Genomic DNA, 24,065 nt, shown 5'->3' with positions numbered 1-24,065 from the left:
CGCACTCGACCTGAGGCTTGTCCATACAGACTCAGGATTTGGCACAACCATGCCCATACTGACTCAGGACTCAGCTTGAGGCTTGTCTGTACTGACTTGGGACACGAACTGAGGCTTGGCCAGACTAACCTCAGGACTTTATTTCAGGCTTGCCCGTACTGACTCTGGGCTTGACTGTACTGTGACAGGGTTCAGCTTGAGACTTTCCCAAAGTGACTCGGAACTCAACTTGAGCTTCAGCTTGAGTCCTGAGTCGATCTTGCCAATACAGACTCAGAACTCAACTCCAAGTCTCAAGTCTGGTCTGACTCAGGACTTGACCTGGACCTTGTTCATAATGACTCAGGGGTAGACTTGCGATTCGCTTGTACTGACTTGGGACTTGCCTTTAAGCTTGCCTATACTGACTGAAGACTCTACTTAAGGCACACCTGTACTGATTTAGGACTCGACTGGAGGTCTGTCTGTTCTGACTTAGGACTTGAATTCCTTGCTTTAACCAACTCAGTATTCAACTTGCACCTCGTACTGATTTAGGACTCGACCTTGCACACACGGAATCGACTCTAGACTTGCCTGTACTGACTCAAGACTACTTCAGGCTTACCTGTTCTGATTTAGAACTCAACTTGAGACTTGCCTGTACCATTCTGACTTTGAACTTGACTTTGTCCATACCAACTCTGCCTGTACTGACTCAGGAGTCTCTACTTGCAGCTTGCCTGTACTGACTCTGGACTCAATCTTGCCATACTACTAAGGAGTTGACTTGAGGCTTGCTCGTACTGACCCATACTGCTCAGGACTCGACTTGAGGCTTGCTCATACTGACCCATACTTCTTAGGACCCATACTGCTCGTACTGACTGACACTGATCAGGACCCGACTCGAGGTTTGCTTATACTGACCCACACTGCTCAGGACTCGACTTGAGGCTTGCTCGTACTGACCGACACTGCTCAGGACCGACTCAAGACCCACACTGCTCAGGACCCGACTTGAGGCTTGCTCGTACTGACCCACACTGCTCAGGACTCTACTTGAGACCTGCTCGTACTGACCCACACTGCTCAGGACTCTACTTGAGACCTGCTCGTACTGACCCACACTGCTCAGGACTCTACTTGAGACCTGCTTGTACTGACCCACACTGCTCAGGACTCGACTTGAGACCTGCTCGTACTGACCCACACTGCTCAGGACTCGACTTGAGGCTTGCTCGTACTGACCCACACTGCTCAGGACCCGACTTGAGGCTTGCTTGTACTGACCCACACTGCTCAGGACTCGACTTGAGACCTGCTCGTACTGACCCACACTGCTCAGGACTCGACTTGAGACCTGCTCGTACTGACCCACACTGCTCAGGACTCGACTTGAGACCTGCTTGTACTGACCCACACTGCTCAGGACTCGACTTGAGACCTGCTTGTACTGACCCACACTGCTCAGGACTCGACTTGAGACCTGCTTGTACTGACCCACACTGCTCAGGACTCGACTTGAGACCTACTCGTACTGACCCACACTGCTCAGGACTTGCTCGTACTGACCCACACTGCTCAGGACTCGACTTGGGACTTGCTTGTACTGACCCACACTGCTCAGGACTCGACTTGGGACTTGCTTGTACTGACCCACACTGCTCAGGACTCGACTTGAGACCTGCTCGTACTGACCCACACTGCTCAGGACTCGACTTGAGACCTGCTCGTACTGACCCACACTGCTGAGGACTCGACTTGAGACCTGCTCGTACTGACCCACACTGCTCAGGACTCGACTTGAGGCTTGCTCGTACTCACCCATACTGCTCGTACTGACCGACACTGCTCAGGACCCGACTCGAGGCTTGCGCATACTGACCCACACTGCTCAGGACTCGACTTGAGACCTGCTCGTACTGACCCACACTGCTCAGGACCCGACTTGGGACTTGCTCGTACTGACCCACACTGCTCAGGACTTGACTTGTTAATTGCTCATACTGACCCATACTGCTTAGGACCCGACTTGAGGCTTGCTCGTACTGACCCACACTGCTCAGGACTCGACTTGAGACCTGCTCGTACTGACCCACACTGCTCAGGACTCGACTTGAGACCTGCTCGTACTGACCCACACTGCTGAGGACTCGACTTGAGACCTGCTCGTACTGACCCACACTGCTCAGGACTCGACTTGAGACCTGCTCGTACTGACCCACACTGCTGAGGACTCGACTTGAGACCTGCTCGTACTGACCCACACTGCTCAGGACTCGACTTGAGGCTTGCTCGTACTCACCCATACTGCTCGTACTGACCGACACTGCTCAGGACCCGACTCGAGGCTTGCGCATACTGACCCACACTGCTCAGGACTCGACTTGAGACCTGCTCGTACTGACCCACACTGCTCAGGACCCGACTTGGGACTTGCTCGTACTGACCCACACTGCTCAGGACTTGACTTGTTAATTGCTCATACTGACCCATACTGCTTAGGACCCGACTTGAGGCTTGCTCGTACTGACCCACACTGCTCAGGACTCGACTTGAGACCTGCTCGTACTGACCCACACTGCTCAGGACTCGACTTGAGACCTGCTCGTACTGACCCACACTGCTCAGGACTCGACTTGTGGCTTGCTCGTACTGACCCACACTGCTCAGGACTCGACTTGTGGCTTGCTCGTAATGACCCACACTGCTCAGGACTCGACTTGTGGCTTGCTCGTAATGACCCACACTGCTCAGGACTCGACTTGGATTTGACTTGAAGTTTGCCTGACATCCTTAAAGCACTGAAACATTCTGAGAGGTGTGAGCAAAACTGAAGAGATCCAGAAGCAGAACCAGCACTTCAGAAGGATCTCAGCTGCGAAGAACTGAAGACGACACCATGCTTTGAATCCTTTTGCATTATTTCTTTATTTATATATATATTTATTATTCATCTCAGTTTGTTTGGAACTTTTTTTTTTAAACCATTGTTGTTGCACTTTAGTATTTTTTGTACTCCAAAACAAAAAAACAAACAAAAACAAAAATAAAAACAAAAGAGGACAAAATGAAAGTAGAAGGGAAAAGGGAAGAGGAGGAGGAAGGAAAGAGGAGGACAGGATGAACGATGGACGACGAGGACGCAGCCTTCATCATAGGGGGCCAGAGAAAGCCCAGCATGCACCTGGAGCTCGGTGGGACGACGCGAGTCGCCGCCTCGAATATGAAGACGGGCACAGAGGAACGCATTCCTGACCACAACGTGAAGATCTGGACTCCATCCATGAACGGTCCTGTCCCTAACCTCACCTTGTATGCTCTGTAGTGCGCACTCCATTCCTAGTGCACTTCACTTGTCGCTAATCAGCTCAACACTTGGAACGGTGCTATCCAGGCTCCGCCCACAATTACACACGTGTTTATAAACACAAGATCACGACAAACCGATCGCCAGCGTTAGCACGTCAGGCTAACTCGGTCTCGGTCGGTGACGTAGCATCGTAACCTGGAAACTCGATGTTATTTAACGAAATCAAAACAGATATTGGCCGTAAAGCTTATTCAACCTAGCAACAGTTGCTAGGAAAGAACACGATTGTGGGCGGAGCATGAATAGCTCAGTTTTTTAAAAAAATGTTTTTTATCTGAACTTCGAAAAGCTAATATCGCTATGACAACTCGCTTTGGACCGAACAACATTAAAAGTTAAACTAATTCCGCAGGTTTTGACCATACTGTCCACTTTCCACTGACCAGGGGCCACTTCGGGGTCTTTAAGAGCCGAGAGACCAATGGAACCGCTCGAGGAGACTTGCTGATGTTGCTAGTTAGCACGACCGCTGTTCAATAACCGTGTTTCATGGGTATTTGTAGCTCAGCTATTCCTTTCAACTGTAGCTCCTGTTAGCATGTCTTAATACGAATATCTGCCAATAGCCATTAGCACTAAGCTACTAGCTAACACCTGTTAGCATTAAATCATTTCCACAATGCTAATTCACAGCTTTTTGCTTTGATTCACTGTTAGCCATGTTAGCATAACCTGTTGGCCATGAACGTGTTCTAGTTTCTAGCTTTCATTTTCACACGGGAATATTAGCAGTTTTACCTCAACTATTCTTACTTAAACCCTGGGTTAACATGGCTAACTGCAAACATGAGAGCAGCCGCTTGCTAGTTAGCATGGCATGCTGTCTCTTTAATAATGCTAATTTGTGTCTGTTTGCTATTATTCACTGTTAGCCACATTAGCATTTTGCCTCAACTTCTCCTCTTGGGTGTCTTCCTTTAAGGGCTAGCTAGCAATTCTATTCCCTCTGTTAGCATAGCTAACTGTCAATATATGCTAGGAGCTCATAAGTTAGCATGCTGTCTCATTTGCAATGATTCACTATTAGCCACGTTAGCATTTTTGCTCTCTCTACTTCTTTAAGACGTCCACCCATAAGAGCCAAGTTGCAAATGCCCGGTTAAAACAAGCTAGTGTCCAGGAGTTAGCATGATATCCCTTCAGTATTGCTTATTAATGGTTGCTCAGTTTCTTTCGCATACAACAACATTAGAGGTTTTAGCTTGGCAACTTCATTATGATGTCGTAAATCAAAAGTAAAATTCTCTGCTAACATCTGTAAATTCCGTTATCTTTAGCCATGTTAGCATTTTAGCTAATTTCTTTGACTTTTAGCAACAATAGCATTTTTTTTTTGACACAAACACATTTCTCACATGTTTCCCCTCAAGGGTAAATGCTCTGATAACATGGCTAACCGTCAGTGTATGCTAGTGGCCGCTAGTTAGCACTTTTCAATAAAGCTAATTGGTTTTCTTTCAATCGTAGCAAAATCAGCAATTTAGCTCAATTTCTCTTTTAAACAGCGTCTTTAAGGCCATCAATGTTAACACTGTCAAAAGATCTAGCCGCTCTTTTAAAGAGTTTTTAAGATCTAAGATTCAAACTTATACACTCTTTTAAGGTGGCTAACTGTGAATGAAAGCTAGCGGCCGCTAGTTAGCACATCTTTTCAATAACGCAATGTTTACTTTCAATTTCAGCAACATTAGCATTTCAGACTTAACCGCTCTTTTAAAGCAATTTTAAGGTCTAAAACGCAAATGTATGCACCCTGCTAACACAGCTAACTCTAAACGCAAGCTTGTGGTCGCTAGTTAGCAGCTTCTCTTTTAAAAGGCTTCTACGAATTTGGAGCAAATGTAAACGTGAGCTAGCGGCCACTGGTTAGCATTACATCTTTTCAATAATGCTAATCTGTTCTCTTTCACTCTCAGAAACATTAGCATTTCAGACTCAACCACTCTTTTAAAGATCATTGACGCAAAGGTAAATGCCCAGCTAACACGACTAACTCTGACCGCTAGTTAGCAACATCTTTCCACAACGCTAATCTGTTTTCTTTCACTCTTTAGCAACATTAGCATTTTAGCTAAGCCTCTTTTAACCGCTATCTTTAAGTTTAAGGGGGCAAATTTTAACATTCTGCTAACACAGCTAACTGTGAATGGCAGCATTAGCATTTTAGCTCTTAAACAGTCCGTCTCCGAAGTTGTGAGCATGTTTTGGTGCCCACCAGTTAGCATGATGTCTCTTCAATCCGCTAATGTCAATTCATTCCATTGACCCCTAACCGCCTTAGCATTCCACACAACTGTGAGCCCTTGGCTGGGAACGCTCCGACAAGAGGGCGGCGTTCCCGAACGCCTGGACAAGGAAGATCCGAAGTTCTGGACGCCAAACGTGGACGACGTGTCGACTAGCATCTCTTCCTTTCCCTCAAACAAGTCCAGACGTAACAGCAGTGACAGAAGTGAAATGATGTAAAGCGACAAAAAACACTAATAATAATAGTAATAATAATAATCATCATCATCATCACACTCCGCTTCGGTAATAAAATGATAAAATCAAAAAGAGTCTCTCCCATTGTCATCTCCTCTTTTGGCTAAAAAAAAAAAAAAAAAAAAAAAGAAAAAGAAAGGTGAAGCAACAAAAACGAATTTCATTTGTAGAGAAAAACAGACATTCAAAGAAATACACATAATAAAACAATATATAAAAATAGCCTCACGACGTCGCCAAAACAAGAAAAACATTAATAATAATAATAAAAAAAAGAGTTCATACAGAAACGGCGCTTGGCGAACTATACATGGCGTCACTGTACAGAAGAGACAGAACCGTCTTTAAACGAGCCACAGAGAGAGAGAGCGAGAGAATAAAGAGAGAGCGAGAGAATAAAGAGAGAGAGATACAGAGAGAATAAAGAGAGATACAGAGATACAGAGAGAGAGAGAGATACAGAGAGAGAGAGAGAGAGAGAGAGAGAGAGAGAGAGAGAGAGAGAGAGAGAGAGAGAGAGAGATGGAATGAAGGGCTGATCTAAGGAAAGGTGGAGGCAACTGAAGCTGCGAAAGCAAAGCAAAAAAACAAAACGAAACCACTTAAACTGAAAGTGCAGTGATCGAAAGAAAAAAAAAACAAAATGCTGTTTTTTGTTTTTTTGTTTTTTTGCAACACAGAACTTTTTCTTCTTTTAATAATAATAATATTAATAATAATCATCATTATAATTTTTAGAACCATAAAACTTCTTTTACAGAAAACAAGGATAACAATAATAATAATAATAATGATCATAATTTCCTACATGAACATTAGCCATAAAAATGCATTTAAAAAAAATAAGAGAGAGATAGAGAGAGAGAAAGAGACAAAAAAATAAAAACAAAGAAAGATGAGAGCTGGTCGTCCTGTGCGATTGCAAGAGCCTGTCTGAACAAAAATATTAATAAAGTAAAAATAAAATGAAAGTAAAAATACGAACACCCCTCCCAGGCTGGTGGAATGGGTGGGTCTGAGAGAGGACCCCCACTGGGCTGCATTACAGCCCCATCCGGAATGATCCACTGCAGCACGGTGACGGGGGTGTGTGAGGGGGCGGGATTATGAGACGGGGTGGGATTATGAGACGGGGTGGGGCAGCGCACGTTTTTAAAGTGAAATACTTTGGGTTTGTGACTGATGTGAAACTCAGCGTTCAATAAATGTGTGTGTGTGTGTGTGTGTGTGTGTGTGTGTGTGTGTGTGTGTGTGTGTGCGTGTGTGTATTTCACGTAAGACCTAGTTTGTCTTGTACTTTGAGGTGCAGCACACGTTGCTACGTTTACCAGACAGAGAGACAGCAAGAGAGAGATGGGTAAAACAAGGTAGGTGAAACAGGAGGAGGGGGGCTTTTGTAAGGGTAGAGGGAGGAGCCAAAGGAGCGGTGGTGGATGATGTAGAGGCGGGGCGTACGCCCATTTCGTCCAATCAAAAGGAAGAGCGAAAAAAAAATTAAAATAAATAAACGAAACCAAAGTGACTCTTCTTTTCGGAACCTGTAGGGACCCTCCCTCCCCGGACTCTTCAATACAGCACCCCACCCACTCCCTCCCCTCCCCTCCATCCCGGCTGCTGGACACGACTACAGGACCTACAGCGCCCCCTACAGACAGACGATGGCATTTTGGCATGACGCAGCTGAACACAGGAGACGGATATGGAGCTTTGTACACTGCGCGGACCCCTGAAACAGACAGAGCGAGAGAAACGCATATTACAGTGTATATTAAAAAACATGTATATCACACCTGTTACGTTTCCACGCTCATTGTCCAGTTTATCAACTCCACTTACTGTAGCTGCACTTCTACAGTTACAGACTATAGTCCATCTGTTTCTCTGATACTTTACTACCCTGTTCTTCAGTGGCCAGGACCCCCATAGAGCAGGTACTATTTGGGTTGTGGGTCATTCTCAGCACTGCAGTGACACTGACGTGGTGGTGGTGTGTTAGTGTGTGTTGTGCTGGTGCGAGTGGATCAGACAGAGCAGTGCTGCTGGAGTTTTTAAACACTGTGTCCACTCACTGTCCACTCTATTAGACACTCCTACCTTGTCGGTCCTCCTTGTAGATGTAAAGTCAGAGACGACAGCTCATCTGCTGCTGGTCATCTTCTGGTCCTACATCAGTGGCCGCAGGACGCTGCCCACAGGACGCTGTTGGCTGGATATTTTTGGTTCTCAGTCCAGCAGCAACACTGAGGTGTTTAAAAACTACAGCATTTCTGCTGCGTCTGATCCACTCAGACCAGCACAACACACACTAACACACCACCATCACGTCAGTGTTACTGCAGTGCTGAGAATGATCCACCACCCAAATAGTGCCTGCTCTGTGGGGGTCCATGGGGGTCATCAGAGAAACAGATGGACTACAGTCTGTAACTGTAGAACTACAAAGTGCAGCTATACAGTAAGTGGAGCTGATAAAGTGGACAATGAGCGTCGAAACAAGGAGGTGGTCATGATGTTACACCTGACCGGTATGTGTAGCATTTTAGCAGCGCAATCTCAGTACCTGAAGTGCACCCATGTGGTTACCTGTGTATTTAGACCCCGGCCTGCTCCATGCTGTACTGAAGGTCCTGGGGTTTGTAGGTTAGCAGCATGTCGCTGGTACAGGAGGAGGGGTAACAGGCAGCCGAATGCAGCTCTCCCTCCACATCGCACACTGTCAACAAACAGGTATTATTATTATTATTATTATTATTATAGCTGAAAAAGATCTAAAACCAAGATCTAAACCTGAACTTAATCCCTAATCTGACAATGACTTACTATTATTCTACACTATTTCATTATTTATACACAACAGCTTGGAATATGCACAGAATTGGTTCAGAGTCAGAGCTGAAACATTTGGGACTTTTAACTGAACTTGGACTTGAGACTAAGGCTACATTTACACGGCAGGTAAAAGTGGCCCGAATCTGACCTTTTTCCTCAAGCGTGACTCAGATGTGTGTCAGTGTGAACAGATAAACACACTGAATCTGACACTTTCAGTTCCGATTTGAGACGCTTTCATACGTGGAGCTGAAATCCGATCCGTATCGGAACAGCCAGATCGGAATTCATGCGACTTTTACGTCTGTCCAACTCGACATTCGTCCTTTTGCGCTACTGAGACTCGTAAACATTCAGGCCGACCACTGGAACTTCATAATCGCTCCAGAGATGCTGGCGAAGACAACACTGAAGCTCCGGGAGCGACCGGCATGCGCCGTTTCCCTCCGGATGAGCCGCGTGACGCTCTGTTCTTCTGCGCAAGCGACTCGGTTTAGGAGCTGATCTGTTCAGACTGTCGCGTACAGACCGCATTTAAAGACTATCTGAGCAGTCAAAGAACAAATTGGATTCGGTGAGAAAATCAGATTCGGGCCACGTTTACCTGCTGTGTGAACGCAGCTTAAGATCATTTTGGGTTGAGTGACCCTGGACTTCAGTTACTCATTAAAACAGACGATTAAACATTATAATATAATCATAACTCCACTGAAACATCACGGTTTTCCTCGTTTTCAAAGTTTCTCACTGCTGTTTTTTCTCTTTAAATGATGCACATAAAAGCAACTAGCATGCTAATAGCAGCCCTTGCTGGAGAAACGTTAAACTGCAGCGAGCTGGAAAAAAGGAAGTTCTCAAGCCACGTAAACACAAATTTACATTAAAAAAATCAACAAAAAACAAAAAGGAAGCGGCAGTGGAGATGCTTTGGAGCACAGTGGTAGACTGTGCACTATTAATAACAAGTTTCAGCTATATTACTATTGTTATTATTATTCTTATTAGTATTATTATTATTTTGCCGATTTTTATTGATCCAAACCAGCATAATTTTTTTCTGTATATGCTGCAGCGTTAATCCTTCGGTAAACACTTCTACTTGAAGCCTAACTCAGAATATAACTGGATTAGCCAGTTATTAATGAATTATTAATGAATCAACTCAGAATCTTTCGAGAGAGAATCGCGACGCATCTACGAATAAATTTGTTTGAAGCCCTTTAATTTCAGAAAATCGTCGAGAAATAAGAGACGATCGTCGGTGTAGACGTACCTGACTCCTCCCTCTGACGGAGCTGCTGGCTTCCTGTTAGCGACGTTTGGCTGAGGATATCAGACATGCGGGCGGAGCTTAACGCCTTCCCATCCAATAAACTCATTCCAGACATTGGGTCCGCCTGGTCCTGCAAATCGAACAAGATCGATCGGTCTGTTGAACGGTCATGTGCACACACACAGCTGTACGCAAAATCCATTCTTCTATCTACTCGTGCACTGGTTACTGCCACCGAGCTTCATGCTCAGTCAGCACGGTGTTCCTTTCATCAGATGCTGCTTCTTCCACTAAGTACACCTTTGGTGATTGTGGCCAAGGAGTGTCACTTATACTTCACAAGTCCAAAGCGCTTTCCAAAAAATCCTGTCTTTTTCACAAGACGTTTTACAAACTTCAGACGTTTCCTTCTGACGACTCTTCCTTGTGCAACAACGCCGCATGTCAGGACGGTGCACCACTGCTGTGTCAACTGAACCTTCCTGCAGGTTTTCTGCTGTCATGTGGGGGTTTTGCTTTGCCTTACCGGTCAGCGTATGAGCATTCCAGAAAACTCCCAGATGGGATCTTCTAGATCTTGCTTGCATATTTTTCAAAACAGGTTTTAGAGAGTTTTAGACTTCAGAAAGATCACGTATTTCTACAGAGCTGATGGAAACGCAACCTCATTTGCATCACACAAATTACAGACGCAAATATTTTTAAAAACCTTTCTTTTCAGTTAATTCAGTTCCGCTTCAGGTAATGAGAGGAAATTAAACTCACATTCGACATAAACCGACACATTTTCGTTAACCGAACTCCTCCTGAACTTACTCCATCAAGAAGACTATGTAAGTAGCGGACAGACGGACGTACATAAGCGTCGTCGGCGGTCTGGATGGTATGGTGGCGCTGCAGCGAGCCGCGGGGCCGGTAGGAGTCGCCCTGTGCAGGACGAGAGCCGTAACCAGCTCCGTTAGGATCTCCCTCCATAACCAACACCCTACAGTCTACATCTCCACCAGCTACAGAGAGAGAGAGAGAGGGATACAGAGAGAGAGAGAGGGATACAGAGAGAGAGAGGGATACAGAGAGAGAGAGAGAGAGAGAGAGAGAGAGAGAGAGAGAGAGAGAGAGAGAGAGAGAGAGATTTACAGAGAGAGAGAGAGAGAGAGAGAGCACAAGAGAGAGAGGAGGAAAAAATATTTAAAGGAGAATGATGGGAAAATAGAGTGAGGTAAGTACTGGTGAATGCAGAGTTACTGGTGAATGCAGAGTTACTGGTGAATGCAGAGGTAGGCACTGTAAAAATAGTTATTACTTTTACTGCTTTTCTGTTTGTAGATGACGTTTAACAAGAAATATATGCATCACAGCTGCAGTGAGTATCAACAAATATGAACAAATGATGGATTCGGTGTCAACATGATGGTGATAGTGATGGTGTGCAAGCTCTTTTACTAATGGTGCTTAAGTGCACAAGTGTTTTTAACTAGCAACCAGCCTAAATAAAACCAATATAAGGGCTGTCAAATGATGACATTAATAAATTGTGATTTACTGAATCATCTTGTGTCGTTAATTTCAACTGATCATACTTATTGGCTTAAATTTGAGCATGAAGAAAGACTTTCTCCATTTCAAAAGCATTTCTATGAAGATTCTGACTGTCTGCTTTCGTTACTTTGCTGCTAATTAATGTACCCACAGTTTGTCAGCGAGCCTGTCCATTGTAGTTTTGCTCTACAAGACATCGAGAAGCTGTATTTGAACAAGAACACATTCAGAAAGTCTACCAAAGAAACACACAGAGCGCCGCAGCTGAACTTCAGCCTGAATTACGGTCATGTGGGGGTTTTGCTTTGCCTTTCTGGTCAGTATACCAGCATTCGCAGCTGAGAAATTAAAAAAAACTGTGCCATTAAAAACATATCGCATTTGACAGCCCAGGTATATTATTAATAATGTACACAAAACGTTTGGGTCATTCTCACGAAAGAACCATAAATATTTGAGTGACAACCATCACACAGATAAACAGCATTCATAACGTAATAGATCAACCGGCGCTCAGCATGTGTTGAATCTCTTTACTGCAATGTTCTGCTTATAAACTCTTAGGAAACAAAACAACAACAAAGTACAAAATTACATCCTCTATGGCTGAGTATGCATTACGGTAATAAGATAAACCTGCAAAATACTATATTTTGTAAAATACATAGGTTTTACTATTTTGTCCTTAGTCCAACAAGAGTTTACAGTTTATGAAAAGAAGAGTTAAAACTTTTTTCTGTACTAAAAATGAATTAAAGTTATTTTGAATTAAACTGTTCAGGTTTCATTCTGAGTTACTCAACCAGGAATCACTGTTATATCCAGTCAGTGTCATATTTTCAAGTTCCAGCGTTTGTCACGTTCGTGAGAATAACCCAATTGTACATTGAACAAACAGGAATTATCGCTCAATCCTATCTGTTCAATTTAGCCACTCCACTCCACTCCACCTCTCTGTGCCGTCGCGCCCCGCATGTAGGCGTGTCTGTGCGTGGGGGAGGAGTAAGGGGGTGTTTCCCCGCGGGGTGGAGCCAGCAACTCGTGTCCGTCGGTACAGGGTCCGGGCGCGGGTGCCTTGGCCAGCAGGCCGTCGTGGAAGTGAGGGACGTCGTCATCCTCCTCCATGCTCTCGGAGTGCGGCAGGGCAGGCGCGGGCGGGCACTCGGTGCGGATCTGCAGCAGGTGGTGGTGGTGGTGGTGATGGTGGTAGTGCTGCGCCTGGGGCGGAGCCTGAGCCTCAAGGCCGTCGGAGGCCGGCGGCAGCTGCCGAAGCAGCAGCATCTCGCTGTAGTCCTGCGGGGTAGGGGCTGCAGGAGGCTGGGCCTGGCCCGCGGCAGGCGGGGCCTGTGATGGGGAAGGGGATGGGGCCGGGCGAGGGTTCTGGCGCTTCAGGAGAGCAGCCAGGTCCTGTGGGGGCAGACGGGGGTCGGCGTGGCCTGTCAGAGAATGGCGCGGCGACAGCAAGCCTTGAAGGATGGGGGTGACGTGCTGCTGTGTCGCCGTGCGGTACTCCAGAGGGGTCGGGGACAGCAGGGCCTGCTGCAGAGCCGAAGGGCTGCCGTAGCCCACCGCCCCTGCACCGCCGGCACCTTGGTACCCACCCTCCAGACCTGGCACCTTCAGAGACGCCCCATGCAGGTAGGGGTTGTAGGTGCCTACCACGCCGCTGGTTAGGTGGGCGTTGAACTGGGCGTGGTCATATGCCGACGTGGAGCACTGGAAGCGGCCCAGGCTACGACTGCAAAAGAAAAACAAGGATGGTATCACTGAGGTGAAGCACTAAAGGGGCTCATTTTTGTCCCGTGTGTACAATTACAAGCCCAGGGTGGGCGTGGCTTAAACAGAAATCAATCAAGAAGCACCAACGTTGGTAAAATACGGCACATGGAAGCAAGTTGGTATGTCCTGTACAGGGAACCTGAATTTGGCATCTTTCTGCAAAGTTTTACTGCATAAATTCAATTTATGTGCTGAGTTTAACATGTTGGAAAAAGTAAAATACAATGTGCCACATTTTCCATTTAATTCTGAGTTAAATTCAGCAAATAAACATCAATTGTGCACTAAAATGTGCAGAAGTCTATCTCTGTACTCAATGTCTTCACGTCAAGGGGAACTCCACTGAACTTCGAGCTAATTAAATCATTCTAAGAAAAACAGTCATTCAGATTGGCTTGTTTTTAGAGTCAGAATCATTCCATCCATTTTTGATGGGTGGAATTTCACTTTAAGCCTTGTTTGGACTGGATTAGTTTAAAACTTTGGCCAACTAACCTCAATCGCAATAATCTAGTCTGATTGAGGCCATTTGGAACACAATTTCTATCCGACTGAACAAGGTGGGTAATCCTGTAAGTAATCCGTTAAATAGAAGAATAATATCCATGTAAACGTCTGTATCTGATTACATTCCCTATCGGAAACTTTAAGTCCGTTCTGCATGTGTGTCGCGTCATAGTGAGAGTTTGTAGAAGAAATTAGTCTGCAGAGGAGACAAAGTTCATGCTCTGATCTTTAAAAGACGGCGGTGGGACGGATGTCCAGCTCTCAGAACACGTCTTCCCCTCAGCCTTCTTCAATAAGGACATGTGAAGGACGTTTTCCTGTCTGACGTCATTTTAAAGCAGTTAAAAACACAAGCACTGCTCACTGCTGCTCATCTCACTCTGAATGGACCTCACGTGATGCTGGTTGTCATGGTAATATCTACACTAAGCGGTTCTCCACACATATATGTATGTTTGGATCTGATCAGTTGTAGTGAGCATGTAAACAGAGATTTATCAGATTGTTAAGTAGAGTGAGACAAAAACACCTCAGTCTGAATCTATAATTGGAATGTGTTCAACCAGACCGGCAAAAATCTTTGCATGTATAAACACAACCAGTGTGACGTTTGCAATACGGAAAGTGTTTGATATCCTTGAGAGGGTCTCTGATGTGACGGGAGACCAAATACTGATCAAAAACCTCTTTTCTCGCCATCACGAGGCAATATCTGCCTCGATAAACACAGAAATGTGAATCCAGACGGGACTTAACAATCAGAGTAGCACTCAGCTGGGTGAAAAACGATAGATAATTCAGTCTGGAATTTTCTGAGGAGAAGAGAGAGTAAAGAGAAACAACCCATAAGCCCAGTATGGAAGCAAACCAGCAGCAAAATTAAAACGTAATATGTAAAATGGCATATGTGATGTATTTGAGTGTTTATCATATTTTTGCCGTGTTAGGATCAAAATGAAAATAAAGTGACACTTTTAATCCCACAAACGGGGAAATTTCACCTCCGCATTTAACCCATTCGTGAAGTGAAGCACCACATACACACTAGTGAGCACACACACTAGGGGGCAGTGAGCACACTTGCCCGGAGCGGTGGGCAGCCCAGGGAGCAGTTGGGGGTTAGGCGTTAGGTTAAACTCTAAACATTCAAACTCATCATTTTAAATGTGCTACTGATAAGCTTCTATGTCTCAGGGCACCATGCACAATTAACACTGGCTGAATGGGGCTTTAGTTTCATATAGATAATCAACAAAACCTTAAAACTTCTGCACAAGACTGTACATCTATAGGACGTAAAAGGAGGAAAACCACGGCAATATCACGGTTCTACCACTGGGGGGTGCTATCTGTACCACTGATATTGACTGTACCTCATGCACTGAATCCAGAAAGTCCTTCAAATTTCTATAAAAAAAATTCTAGAAAACAAACTTAACAGACAAACTGAAATTCATCTAGAATAAAATGTCCTATTAAAATATACAGAATAAAAGTCACCCTTCAAAACAATGGAAGGTACAAGAAAGAAAAGAGTGTAAAAACAAGCAGACATTGCATAAAACAATGGAAACAATGGAAGACAAACAGGCGTAAAAACAATGAAGGGAAATACACGCACACATAAATAAATAAATAAATAAAAATAAATCAGAATTATGAGTATCTGAAGTGAAACGCTAACGTGGTTGTCGTCAGCACTGGCGTGGCGGTCACCTGTGCGTTTCGGCGTTGTCCGCGCTCAGTTGCTTCCCCAGAACTCTGTGACACGGCGTTGCTAGGAAACCCTGCCGCTGGGCGCCGCCCGCCAGCTCCACTTCCTGGACCTGGATGGTCACCTGCTGCTGCTGCGGGAGACCCTGCGTCAGGCCGACGGGGGCGTGAGCGGGGCCAGGGGGCTGCTGCTGCGGCTGGCTGGGCAACGTCATGCGGGGGAGGGCGTTTGGGGGTGGGCTGCCGCTGGAGGACTGATACAGGTCAGGGGCGTGCTGGAACTGGACGGCCGATGGTCCGCCTGAGGAAGGAGCAAATAAAATGACCACCTGCCTGGAAACACGATCAATCAGATCTGATAAATTACTACCATCAATATAAACGCACGAATGGATTCTGCTGATGATAATTATATTAACTTACCTTTATTATTACTATATTATACTTCTTGGTTATTACTATTTATTAATATTGAACTGATAACGTATGGACATGTAATACAGCTATACAAGCTGAAACCATAGAAAAGAACATATGATAGAGGAAAAGAGGAATAAAGGCAGAGAAAGAGACTCTCACCATGTCCCTGCATCATGGCCTGGCTCCCTGGTGGAGGACTCTGATTGGCTGGCCTGAAGAGGTGGTTATTGGGGTGCGTGGGTGGCGGACTGGAGGGCTGAATACGCAACCTGAGAGAAAGAGAAAAAAGGAGAGAGAAAATTAAAAAGAAATGAAAGAGGGAAAAAAACAGGTGTGAGAGTGAGACAGCACGAGAGAGAAAAGAGAGAAAGAAGGGTAGACCGAGAGAAAGAGGAAAGAGTTTACATTAGTTATTAGTAGACGATTTGGGTGATCCTGGCAATGTTTGTATTGATAGCGATAAACCTGTGATTCGTCAACATCGGCCGATATTATCACTGATATATCGGTTGAGCTCTAACAGCAACCAGAGTCCCTACAGTGTACCGAGATATTGGAGGGTGTAAATGTGTCTACCTTTGAAGCTGGTGGGTAAGGTGACTGGGCTGGTTCTCTCCATGTCCCAAAGAAAGGGCCTGAGAGAGAGAGAGAGAGAGAGAGAGAGAGAGAGAGAGAGAGAGAGAGAGAGAGAGAGAGAGAGAGAGAGAGAGAGAGAGAGAGAGAGAGAGAGAGAGAGAGAGAGAGAGAGAGAGAGAGAGAGAGAGAGAGAGAATTATACATTTGTATACATACACACAAATTTCTATACAAATACATAAGTCTAACACCCATGGGACAGTTGACACACTAGTAAGCCCCCCCCCCCCCCCCCCCCCCCCCCCCCCGCCCCCCCCGCCCCCCCGCCCCCACACTATATTGCCAAAAGTATGTGGACACCTGACCATCATCACACCTTGCTTGTTGGGCGTCCCTTTCCAAAACAATGGTCATTTATATGGAATATATATATATTGCACCTATAACCTCCCCTCCACTCTTCTGGGAGGGTCTGGCTCACAAACTCCGTTCTAGTTCATCCCAAAGGTGTTGATTTGGGTTGAGGTCAGGGCTCAGTGTAGGCCACTGGAGTTGCTCCTCACCAAACTGGTCACTCCATGTCTTTATGGAGCTGCTTTGTGCACAGGGGCTCAATCATGCTGGAACAGGAAAAGGGTCTTCACCAAACTGCTGACACACAGCTGGAATCGTATAACTGTGTGAAATGTCTTTGTGCTGTAACATTAACATCACCCTTCACTGGAACTAAGAGGTCCAAACACTGAAAAACACCACCAGCTCATTATCCCTCCTCCACCAAACTTTACTGTTGGCACTGTGCATTCCGGTAGGTAAGGTTCTCCTGGCATCCACCAAACCCAGAGTCATCCATCAGACTGTCGTCCAACAGGCGTTCTTTACACCACTCCAGCCGACGCTTGGCATTGCACATAGTAACCTTAGGTTTGTGTGCAGCTGCTCAGCCATGCAAACCCATTTCAAGAAGCTCCCAACACACAATTTTAGTACATATTTCTCAATTCTATTATATTTACGTGTGTGCGTGTGTGTGTGTGTGTGTGTGTATGTATGTGTGTGAGAGGGAGAGTACCTGTATTTGCTGGTGTAGGATCTGTTGTTCTTGCTGGTAGAGGACGTGCTGTTGCTGTGTGTGCTCCAGTAGTTTTTCATCCTGTGGGGCAGCGTACATCTTCTGCAGCTGCTCACACTCCTAACACACACGCACACAAAACATTTTAAAAACACAGCACAACCTCCAGAGGCTCAAGCGCCACTTCGGCCTGGGTTAAACATGTAAATGCTGCACAGGAAAACGAGTGACACTCAATATCTGGTTGCAGAAGTTACAAGTGCAAACACGCCATGTTTATGATGGCATGATGGTCCAAACAGGTGATGTCGTGTCTACGGACACTGGAATGTGAGCGTTCACCTGTTTGAGCTGTTTGATCTCTAGCTGGGCTTTGAAAGCTTGGATAGTCGCGGCTCCGTCGGAGAACCGCCTCACAGGAGAGAAGCGCTCCATCGGCAGGTGCAGTGTGTTGCAGTCCTTATAGGACGACCTGGGAGATAAACACACAAAGCACTGTTGCTCATCAGGTGGGCATCAGGTTCATCTGGTAAACAAGCTCATATTGTCCTCAGGAAACGATCAATATTTTTCACAGTCACTGTCTTTCAGAGGTATTGATTAGGGGCTGAGTGGGATCGGTTAGCATTCAGGAGTCAAACTACGTGCCGCTCTCTGTTCGGATGAGTTTTTCGGCCCTTGGGTGCTAAAGCGACCTCATGTTTTTAAAGAAAATGATTCCAAATCCAGCAAATTTTAATAAAACATGTAATTCATGCCATTTACACTAAAGGTAGTCGTTCAGCCAAGACAAGTTAGGGGTCTAAAGTTTGCTTCCTTGGCTTAGAACTGGCTATTCTATCGAATAAGTAGCAGAGACTAATCCCTCACATGCCATCTGTATATTGTCCACAGTTTTTTTCCACGATTATGGTCATACAGGGTCAGAAACGACAGAGTCAAGTCTATTAGAGATTCCTCAACAACCTGATATGGTTTGAAGCTTTAGGCATGCAGTTAGCACCATGCTAATTGGGATGGCCTTCGCTTTCATGACTTGTTCGATACATTGGCTTCGTAGCTCCTGTGTAAAACTAAAAAGCTTCAAACTTCTTGGCTAGGACTGGACACTGAAATTCAATACTTATATGGTGCTGAGCATATTGTATATACCTGTAGACCAATCAGCCACAACATTAAAACCTCATCCTCGTTTCTACACTCACTGTCCACTTCATCAGTTCCACTGACCGTGTTGGTTCACTTTGTAGTCCATCTTTTTCTCTGCACCCTGTTCTTCAACGGTCAGGACCCCGACAGGGCAGGTATTATTTGGGTGGTGGGTCATTCTCTGCAGTAACACTGATGTAGTGGTGGTGGTGTGTTAATGTGTGTTGTGCTGGAGCGAGTGGATCAGACACAGCAGTGCTGCTGGAGTATATCCTAACGTAAGCTGGGGCTTGTAGGCTACTTAATAATTCCAAACTCTATTTGAGAGTGTAAGTGACCCCTACCGTGACCCGATCTGGACTAAGCGATCAGCGACGACGATGATGTTGTATTTGAGATGTGACTATTTTCTATCGCCTAAAACCTGGATGTTAGCCTAGCCTTTCTGCTTCCGTCCCTCAAACAGTTATCAGAAGTAATACCTACAGTACGGTATTGCGTATTATTTATGTGGTCCTTCGCTAAACGTTCCTCTGTATGTTCTGGACAGCATATTTGATCAAATGACCCATTTTTCATTCAGTTGGTAATACTGCAGGCTTTTAAAAACTTGCCCTCGTCCACTTCGACGCACCACTCGAACGTGCACACTTATCTTACACAAGTGTCCACTCGCGGCAAGAGAGGAGCGGAACGATGTCGCCCTCTGCTAGGTTATCATCGGTTAGCTAATCGGCTAACACAAACTTTTACAATATTTTTGTAGAGAGGTTTAAACATAAGATACATTTGTAAGTAACGGCTTCGTCTGGTGATAAACTCCATGTGGTGGCTTTCTTTGTGCCTTTCTTTGTGAGCCACGTAGCCTCTTTTTTCTCCCCAATTTAGTCGTCTCCAATTCCACCCGCTACTTAGGACTCCCCCTATCACACGATGCCATCAACGCTAGGAGGGTGAAGGCAGCACAGGCTTCCTCCGAGACCTGTGAAACCAGCCGCCACTTCTTTTCGAGCTGCCGCTCACGCAGCGTCACGGGACAGCCTAACGCGCTCGGAGGAAACCGCCAACTGCCAGACCTGCTACGTCAACTAACAGACGCCTGCACTGACTCTTAAGTGATGGGGGAGACGGGGGGCCATCCTATCCACCCAGAGAGAGCGAGGCCAACGGTCCTCTCTTGGACTCCCGGCTACAGACGGCTGTAGCATCACCAGGGATCGAACTCGGCAACACTTAGAAGATGACGAACGCTTAGATGATTGCAACAATTTCTGTTCAGTGTTCAGTCGGTCCCTCGTCCCTCCGAGTGGTCGTCTAAAAAACTTCACCTGAGCTAATGAAGTAACGGAATGGCCCTTAAGATGGTACCAGGGTTGCCCCAAGTGACTGAGGGCTGGGCGTTAATACAGGCCGTCTGTTACTTAACTAACTTGTTTTCATCTAAATATCTGGTAAATTTACACAATCGTCCCAAACTACAGACTGCTACCTTAACCCTAACCCTGGTCCAAGTCCTGAGAATGAACTGAGTTTTACCAGACAGTTAAACAACCTGATCATCTGTAATGACCTATAGGGAGGGGCTAAAGTGCTATACACAAAAGGGAGACCTCACCTCCATTTTTTAACCAACGTTTGAGGAACTTGCTATTGTATGTCATTGTATGAGCCGAGTGAGCTGAATGAATCTTTCGATGAGGTGAATCAGTTCAGTCTTACTGCTCAGAAGATTCATTCAAAAAAGTTGAAGGTATCGGAGAACTTCACATTGCTAGCGTTAATGCTAATGCTAACATTTTACCTGAACCTGCTATACAACATGACATAACTGGTCCATAAACATGTCAGATAATAACAATGTCATGTTACCATTACAAGTAACTGTTATAACACATCTGTTATGACAATTATTGGTAATATATCAACATATCACTGGCTATAATCTGATAACCAACACATGACCTCCGCCATTGCATGTTTACAGCCTGGTTATGTCCATATTATGTACAGTTCAAGTGTTATCATGTTATAGTCCAATAAGGCTGGACAGGTTCAGATTTTACTGTTTTGGCCAAAATCATCAAAACATCAGAAGAAAAGATTTTCTTCAATTCAAATGACGTGTCGTTAAAAATACAAGCAAATGGCCAAAGATTCATAACAGCATGCAGGACATGCAATTCTCAGGAGCCCATGTCCAGTCATAGAGGCCCACAGCACTGGAGGAGCGCACTAGCACACTCTTCTAGCACACTAACTACAGCAGGCTGTGGTCTTCTCAGACTGGAGATGGACACCAACATTATGGGTCAGGCAAAGGTCAAACTGAAGGGCATGCGTCTCACTCAAACCATCAGTCCAGTTAGTTGGATCCAAATGAGTGTATGCACTACTTGTACTGCAGAGTGTGTACTATGCCAAAGCTCCAGAGTGTGTGCTACATCAGAGCTCCAGAGTGTGTGCTACACCAGAGCTCCAGAGTGTGTGCTACATCAGAGCTCCAGAGTGTGTGCTACACCAGAGCTCCAGAGTGTGTGCTACACCAGAGCTCCAGAGTGTGTGCTACATCAGAGCTCCAGAGTGTGTGCTACACCAGAGTGCATGCTACTCGCACTATACCAGAGCTCCAGAGTGCGTGCTACTTGCACTACTCCAGAGCTTCAGAGTGTGGACTATTCCAGAGTGTGCGCTACACCAGAGAGCGTTCTACTCGCACTACTCCAGAGCTCCAGAGTGCACGTTACTCCAGAGAGCACGCTACTCGCACGTTACTCCAGAGAGCACGCTACTCGCACGTTACTCCAGAGAGCACGCTACTCGCACTACTCCAGAGAGCACGCTACTCGCACTACTCCAGAGAGCACGCTACTCGCACTACTCCAGAGAGCGTTCTACTCGCACTACTCCAGAGAGCGTTCTACTCGCACTACTCCAGAGAGCACGCTACTCGCACGTTACTCCAGAGAGCACGCTACTCGCACTACTCCAGAGAGCACGCTACTCGCACTACTCCAGAGAGCACGCTACTCGCACTACTCCAGAGAGCACGCTACTCGCACTACTCCAGAGAGCACGCTACTCGCACTACTCCAGAGCTCGAGTGTTCTATTTTTTTAAACTGTAACTTCACATTACGAAGATGTCAGAAGTTTCTGACAGGCCTCGCTTTCCGTCAAGGCTTCTGCATTTTACTGATTTTTCAAAATAAGAGTCCTGAGCCATACACTGTTCAATCGAAACGGAATTATTTTTGACGGGAAAGTTGTGGATAAGCAAATATGATTATGATAGTTTTGGAACAATAAAGCTATACAATCACAGGCATAAGAAAATATTTCAATTAAAATAAAATCAATTAATTATGAGTTATGAATTTCCATCAGCAATGATTTAGTAATTATTTAAAATTCCCACTGTCTAAGGAACCCGGCCTTTCATTTTACACATTGATTAAAATGAAACTGTTAATAAAAATATGAATGTTAATAAACAAATTTCATAACCTGGAACTTCAACATGAGCGCTAGACTTGTTTGAAGTTATTACCCATCGCTGTAGTTCGTAGTTAAAGTACTGTAGTTAACTGTAGTTAAAGATCGGTTTCTACATTTTCATAACAATTTACCTGGATGGCTTACAGCTCTCTTGCATGTATCTGAAGAAATATGGAATTTTTAGAGTAAAGAATATTAGCAATGTGAGTTTGGAGTCGGTTCTATGGAGTTTAAGAAGATTCAGTGTAGAAAACCATGGAAAGTTATTTATCCTTAAGCCTTTATCTACTTATTTTACTATAAACTCAGCATTAGGGGCGCATATATGAATCAGAATACTTTATTGATCCCAGAGGTAAAATCGCAGTAAATTAAGCATCTATTAAATTAAAATTAAAATTAAGCAGCAATAAGTATCAATACTGATCAATAATGAGCTCTAGACTAAAAAAATACATGCTAGCACGCTAACAACACAATAGGTAACATTAAAGAGCCCGAATTCTATTTTTTTTTTGTCTGATATTTTATTTTATGAGTTCCACTTGCAGCATTTTCTGAAAGTAAGTCAACAGAAAATTCCAATTCCAACACCAATTTTTACTAAATATGTTTTTCACGTTCTAATACGTCTGAAGATACACGCTGCTGTCAGATCACTGTTTACGTCTGTTACACTGTTACACGCACTTCACGAAGCACTGCTCCACAGACCTGCACAGAAAACCCCACTCCTCACTACTGTTTAGTGTTATTACTGTTTTTACTGTTTTTAGTGTTTCTACTGCTTTTACTGTTTTAAGTGTTTTTACTGTTTAGTGTTTTTACTGTTTTTATTGTTTCTACTGCTTTTACTGTTTTTAGTGTTTTTACTGTTTAGTGTTTTTATTGTTTTTTACTGTTTAGTGTTTTTAGTGTTTTTACTGTTTAGTGTTTTTACTGTTTTTAGTGTTTCTACTGCTTTTATAGTGTTTTTAGTGTTTTTGTTATAGCTTCCATTTTGTATTCTAAGGTTATATTAAGATTACACTTGTCTGCCTGTTTGCATAATGACAATAAAACTCTTGAACACAAAAAAACTTAAAACGGGCCCAAAAATTTAAAGTCAGCAAATAAACAACAATTGTTCATTAAAACATTCAAACCTAAAATTTACAAATCGATGACTGTGGACGATCTCCATTTTGATTGGCAGCCCTGGCTTGTGTCTCAAGGCTGAAAAGCTCTATAACTTCAGTTTGAGTGGGCGGGGCTAAACTGCTGTAGGCTGAACAGGTGACTATGTAAATGAGGTTCAAATTACATCAAAAAAACAGCTAATTCAAAACCTACACCTTATTTTCAAAATAGGGACTGTACCAGTATGTTATTAAACTTGACTCTTTAAAAGTAAAAATAAACAAATAAATAACTTTTTATAAAAAAAAAATCGAGATTTCGGGCCCATCACCACTAACATGATCACTAACAGCCACTAAAACTCTGTCAGGCCATTCATGTTACGCTCAACCCTCTTACCAAGACCATCTTTTGGGTGTGCGTTTGTGTTTGCGTCCCTCACCGTGAGTGTTCGGGGGTCCAGCCCCGGAGTCTCGCTCTCTGCGCCTCTGCCGAGAGCTCGGACGAGGTGTATCCTGAGCTCCCCGCGGTGTGTGTGGTGTGCCGCTTGGAGCTGTTCGCCAAGTACCTGCACCACGGTGGGGGGGGAGGGGCGGGGGGGAGACAGGAAGCAGCACGAATCAGCTCTCTGACTGGCCACGCAGCCGTCCAATTGGAAAAAACAGAACCCCTCCTTTGCTTTTAGACCTTCTGTCCATGTTATTTGTTTTTAGCGAAGCTTTGTCACAAGCGAAGCTGAGAGAGGCTCAGAATTTG

General features: G+C 44.8%; 1 protein-coding gene across 2 annotated transcripts in view; it reads right to left on the bottom strand.

Annotated features, from left to right (window-relative positions):
- Positions 1-7,412: 7,412 nt before the first annotated feature.
- sik3 (SIK family kinase 3) overlaps positions 7,413-24,065 on the bottom strand; it is a 70,979-nt gene continuing 54,326 nt past the window's right edge. The window contains exons 15-25 of one of the 2 annotated variants that reach the window (XM_017684508.2): positions 23,752-23,877; positions 17,890-18,019; positions 17,548-17,667; positions 16,476-16,534; positions 16,059-16,168; positions 15,483-15,780; positions 12,431-13,218; positions 10,800-10,948; positions 9,942-10,071; positions 8,423-8,552; positions 7,413-7,565 (exon numbers count right to left, since the gene is read on the bottom strand). In XM_017684508.2, the coding sequence (XP_017539997.2) occupies positions 8,431-8,552; positions 9,942-10,071; positions 10,800-10,948; positions 12,431-13,218; positions 15,483-15,780; positions 16,059-16,168; positions 16,476-16,534; positions 17,548-17,667; positions 17,890-18,019; positions 23,752-23,877 (2,032 nt within the window). In that variant the 3' untranslated portion in view covers positions 7,413-7,565; positions 8,423-8,430. The remainder of the gene's footprint in view (positions 7,566-8,422; positions 8,553-9,941; positions 10,072-10,799; positions 10,949-12,430; positions 13,219-15,482; positions 15,781-16,058; positions 16,169-16,475; positions 16,535-17,547; positions 17,668-17,889; positions 18,020-23,751; positions 23,878-24,065) is intronic. The other variant, XM_017684510.2, reaches the window with a different exon arrangement.

Source organism: Pygocentrus nattereri, chromosome 17 (assembly GCF_015220715.1).
Source record: "Pygocentrus nattereri isolate fPygNat1 chromosome 17, fPygNat1.pri, whole genome shotgun sequence".
Lineage (NCBI taxonomy): Eukaryota > Metazoa > Chordata > Actinopteri > Characiformes > Serrasalmidae > Pygocentrus > Pygocentrus nattereri.
This window is presented reverse-complemented; position numbering and strand designations above follow the sequence as displayed.